Source organism: Danio aesculapii, chromosome 25, assembly GCF_903798145.1.
Source record: "Danio aesculapii chromosome 25, fDanAes4.1, whole genome shotgun sequence".
In the NCBI taxonomy this organism is placed as follows: Eukaryota; Metazoa; Chordata; class Actinopteri; order Cypriniformes; family Danionidae; genus Danio; species Danio aesculapii.
Window position 1 is genome coordinate 37,317,115 of NC_079459.1, and position 5,972 is coordinate 37,323,086.

A 5,972-nucleotide genomic window follows, 5' to 3' on the forward strand; every position below is an offset into this window, starting at 1 on the left:
TGTGTTTGAATAACTGTGATTATATTTTGAAAAAAAGAACCCGGTGTTCAAAAATGTGTGACAACAATTGAAAAACAAAACTGTAAACAAACTAAGTTAATTAATAAATTCAGTTAATAAAATACTTTAATATTTATCTAAAAGAGAGAGAGAGAGAAAACTGTACATTAATTTCTGATTGAAACTGCTGCCTGCTATTTTTAAAGCATTTCATGCTAAATAAATTCAAGAAAATAATATTACAATTAGCATACCTAAAAGTATTTGACATTTGATAAAAAGTATATATAAGAAACCTTTTAAAAATCAGTTAATTCATGTTCTTAATTAAACTGCTGACCATTTACTTTTAAACAAGGACAGTGCAGAATATATTCCTTACTATGAACAACATATACAAAATTATAAATCATGTTTTGTTCATTCTTAAAAGTTGAAGGCGGTCTCATTTAGCTAATATTTTTGAACATACATGTCCATATTTAAATTCTGAAGTCTGACTATAGGAAGTAATTTTAAAATATTGCAATAATAGCCATTATATTTGTATATTTCAACAAGACAATGCAAAACCACATTCTGCACACATTACAAAGTCCTGCTGCATTGGAAGAGGATACAGGTACTTGACTGGACTGCCTGCAGTCCCGACCTGCCTCCAATAGGGAATGTGAGGCGCATTTAGAAGCATATGTAAAACATATGCTAGAATAGTTGGCGGTTCATTCCACTGTGGTGAACCCTAATGATTAAAGGGACTAAGCCGAAGGAAAATGAATGAATGAATGAATGAATGACACTATTGAATGACTCATACGAGTCAACCAGATCTGATCGAATCACAAAGAATCAACAACCACAGGATTCACTGAACCGAACATCAACAATCACACTCAACTTTAGCTAAATTAATTTCAAAATATTGCAATAATAGCCATTATATTTGCATATTTCAACAAGACAATGCAAAACCACATTCTGAACACATTACAAAGTCCTGCTGCATTGGAAGAGGATACAGGTACTCGACTGGCCTGCCCACAGTCCCGACCTGCCTCCAATGGGGAATGTGAGGTGTATTTTAAAGCACAAAATACGACAGTGAAGACCCCGAACTGTTGCCCACCTTAAGACGTGTTTGCAGGAAATGGAACAGCAACATTACAGAGTGGAAAATGCTTTACTGTTACAACTTATTTAGAAATGTGTTGCAAGAACCAACATTGTAAAAACAATAAAAATCAAGTTCTGATTTGGGGTTGTGTGTGTATATATATATATATATATATATATATATAAAAAATAAATATATCAAATACTTATTGACCTCACTGTATGTATATATATATATAATAAATGGCCATTATTGCAATATTGCAATATTAAATGTTACATATGTACATATATTATTATACATGTGAAATATAAACACTTTTGAACTTGCATGACACATGTCTGATTTGCATATTTTGCCATACTCTATATAATTACTTTTAAAGCAGAACATTTCAATAACAAATGACAGTGAAGAAAAAAAAGATTTCTTTCACAGTCAGTGTTGAAGAGCTGAAGTGAGTGATGCAAGAGACACGCTGACACACTTTCAGCACTGCATGAACACCTGCTACACACACACACACACACACACATGCTCATTTAGACACATCAGACACACAACATGATAGAAAAAAACATAAATACAGGCCAGAAAACATGATAATAAAAATATAATCAATATAATTAATGCTGTTTATTACACAGCACTCTGGAACACTTGATTCTGATTGGTCAACCACAATATCACCTTAATGTTCATGTCTAATAGTTTAGTTTGTGTCCAGTAGTCATGTAATAATCAGCATAATGTACATCCAGCTGGTGATTATCACAGAATAAACCCTTCAGTCTTATACACCAAACCTGTAGTGCTTTATTCTGCAATACCAACAGGCTGGATATGCATGATCTCCTATTCAAAATGAAAGCTCAGTGACTTCATTTACATGGACATCAGCATTCTAATTAATTGTCTATACTGTACATCTATGTACTATAGCATGTAGGGTTGGGTTGATAGATAATGCCATCGTCTATCGCTGATGGCCGATAGACATCATGATTCACTTACACACTAGGCCCCGTTTACACTAATATGTCTTAGTTTTAAAATGGCATTCTAAACAGCCCTCCGTCCACACTATACGGCTGAAAATGCACATCACGTGACCTGAGTGTAACTTATCTTTATTTATTTATAATTCGATTATGGGTAAAGATAAGAAAATGCGGGTCAGGTAGTTGAAACGGTAGGCTACATATAATTAATCTGTTATGAATGAATGAATTATTTATAAACAATTAATTTACCGCCGTCGTGATGTTTCACATTAGACATTGTACGATGCCAAACTGATCGACATCGCCTAACCCTAATAGCATGCTATGCGGAAATGTTCAATAAGCAACTTCTATAAACACCTCAATCTTATTATAGTCTAATTCAGAATAAGATAAATAATTAGATTAATGACGTCCATGTAAATGTGTCATTGTCTTACTTTGATTTATGTTTACTTTGATTATTCACTCATTCATTTTCCTTCAGCTTAGTGCCTTTATTCATCAGGGGTCGCCATGCACAGCGGAATGAACCGCCAACTATTCCAGCATATGTTTTACACAGCGGATGCCCTTCCAGCTGCAACCCAGTACTGGGAAACACTCATACACATTCGTTCACAGACACACTCATACACTACGGCCAGTTTAGTTGATCAGTTCCCCTATAGCACATGTGTTTGGACTGTGGGGGAAACCGGAGCACCCGGAGGAAACCCACACCAACACGGGGAGAACATGCAAACTCCACACAGAAACACCAACTGACCCAGCTGAGGCTCGAACCAGCAACCTTCTTACTGTGAGACCACAGTTCTAACCACTAAGCCACCGTGCCACCCCTAGATTATGACTTTATTAAATTTAATGTTATTAAAAGTCTCTGTTTCCATGTGCACTCTTAATCAGAACATTGCCTTACTCGTGTTAACATCAGAGGATTGGTGTCCATGTAAACGCACTGACTGACACACTCATACAAGAGTTTCCAGCAGAACTGAATGAAATCCACACATCATCTTAACCTCTGCTGTAATTCTGTACGTTTAGTGTTTCAGTGGAGCTGGAATGAGCGCTGTGATCTACTGGAGCTCATCATCTGCACAGCTCTGATTAAACTTATCATCTGGAGAACATTCCTCAAAACTGCTCCTTACTGAACAACGGCTGCAATTAACTGAGGGAATCTGCTGTCACACACACACACACACACACACACACACACACACACTCACAGCGGAGCGTTCAGCTTTATGAGGTGCCAGAGTCACTGACTATGAGCACTAATGAGTGTGTGTGTGTGTGTATGTGAGAGAGAGAGAGAGAGAGAGAGAGAGAGAGAGAGAGAGAGAGAGAGAGAATGAATGTGTGTCGGTGTGTGAGAGGGAATGTATGAGCATGTGTGCGTGTGTGTGTGTGTGTGTGTGTGTGTGTGAGAGAGAGAGAGAGAGACTGTATGACCATGTCTAAATGTGTGTCATTTTGTGTCTACGAGTGTGTGTGTGCATGTGTGTAACTGTGTGATTCTGTGTTTGATGTTGAGTGTGTGTTTTTGTATTTGCATGTGTAAATGTGTGTGTCTGTGCACATGCATATGTGTGTGTAATTGTGTGTATGTGAGTGTAAGTGTCATTGTGTCAGAGTCAATCACAGCTCCTCAGAGTTGATGAAACCCTCATCAGATCCTCCATCATCATCATCATCATCATCATCATCATCTTCATCAGAATCAGCACTGATGTAGTGCTGCGTTTACACACACTGACTCAAACACAACAATAACCATAATCACCAGAACATCAGCGGCTCCGTGTGTGTGTGTGTGTGTGTTCACTCAGACTGATAATGCTACAGCACTGCATTCAGAACTCAATGTCAATCCTCCTAAATGATGATTATCTGCATGTTTCTGCTACTCTAACAATACTATAACCCTGCTGCTGGTGCTCAGGCAAACTCTGGGTCTGTGTCAAAGACATTATATAGTGTAATACTGACACATAATCATATCGCATTTAAAAACAAGTCTCATATGGCTATCACAATGTCAAATAATGACACTAAGATGTTTAGTATTATCAGGTAACAACATGGCACAAGTCCATTATTAAAACTGTAGAATCAGACTCAGACTATGCTATTATGACCAGATAAATCCAATGTTGTGAAGGAAAATAGCTGTTTAAAGACAACAGAAAAAACAAAGGTGAAAGCGATGTACAATGTCCAAAACTATGATATGATGTGATAAAAATGCATTATAACAAAAATCCACAGTAAAATCAATGTACTAATGATTAAAATACAGTATTATGTGAGAAAAACTCCACAAATATTAGTTTTTAAAGGTCAAACAAAGGAATTATTGCCAAAAATGATGGTATTATTATTATTATTATTGAAGAAAAACCCAAAATGCATGGTATAAGAGGTAAAACAACTGTAAAACCTGGATACTACGGTATTAAAACCACTGTAAAACCTGGATACTATGGTATTATGTAACAAATACATAAAAACTAATTATGAATTATCATTAAAAAACATTAAGGCACTTCTTTCAATAACTATGGTAATGCATGACCAACAATCCCAACAGTTAATATGGGAATCACTGTAAAACAGTGCAACCATGTCCAAAAACAACATCATTTACATGCAAATAAATACATGCATTATATATGATGTATAGCAGCATCCCTAACAGCAAACATGTCCAAAAACTCCATCATCTATATAGGCTACATGCAAATAAATACATGTATATCGCAGCATACCTAACAGCAAACATGGTAATACCACAGTATGAGAAGCCAGAAGCACAGGCAGTTAGTTGTGGTGTCTGGTGTGAAGGTGTCAGGTGTGTGTGTGTCTCACCTGTGCGATCTCGTACAGGAGTTTGTAATGCTCTTCTCTCTTCTGAAGGCTACACAGATTGCAGCCCATCCTCTGCTTCTCCCCGCGGCGCTCGCGGCTCTGCACCCGCTGCAGGAGCGCCTCTCATCGGCGAGAGAGACCCGACAGAGCCGCTGGAGGAGCGGAGACTGGAGGAGAGCGGTGTTTCTGTGTGTGCGCGTGCATCTGTGTGAGGAGAGCAGCGTTTCTCTCTGTGTGTGTGCATGTGTGTGTATGAGTGTGTGAGTATGTGTATGTCTCTTTCCCTCTCTCTCTATATGTGTGTGTGTATGTGTGTGAGTCTCTCTTTCTATGAGGACACGCCCCCTTCAGCAGCTCTGCCTATAAATAATCACGCATATGCATGAAGGGGGTGTGGTTACAGCGATGGGAGGAGCTTATGAGCATCACTGCTGAAACAATGAGACTCTTTTGTGTTAGTAACACACACATATACAGACAGACAGACAGACAGTCACACACACACAAGACAGATCACCCTACCCCAACCTTATCCCTTACAGTAAAGTGTGTGTGTAAAATAAATAAAATAAACTAATTATATGTGATTTATAAGCTTTTTTGAAAAATGGTGACATAATCAGCGTCCTCATAACTCATCTTCTCCTGTAATAGCTGTGTTACACACATGATATTATATACATTTGTGTCCTGACAAATGCATGCACACACACATGCAAATGCACACATGCATGCACATACACACACATGCAAATGCACACATGCATGCACATACACACACATGCAAATGCACACATGCGCACACACACACACACACACACACACACGCACACACGCACACACAGGCCAGAATGCACATAGTGGAGTGCTGTACTGGAGATCTGAAGTGGTTTTCAGTCTTAAACTGTTATTACTGTTCAGGGATTCGCAGCTCACAGTGGGATTGATCAGAAGCTTTTGAACATAAAATGCAAAAA

The 5,972-nt window shown here is 38.0% G+C and overlaps 1 protein-coding gene across 1 annotated transcript in view; it reads right to left on the reverse strand.

The window, feature by feature from the left end:
* The window catches only part of LOC130219460 (PDZ domain-containing RING finger protein 4), a 36,535-nt gene extending 31,343 nt beyond the window's left edge, over positions 1 to 5,192 (reverse strand). The window contains exon 1 of the mRNA XM_056451870.1: positions 4,996 to 5,192. Within this exon, the coding sequence (XP_056307845.1) occupies positions 4,996 to 5,064 (69 nt within the window). The 5' untranslated portion in view covers positions 5,065 to 5,192. The remainder of the gene's footprint in view (positions 1 to 4,995) is intronic.
* Positions 5,193 to 5,972: the final 780 nt, after the last annotated feature.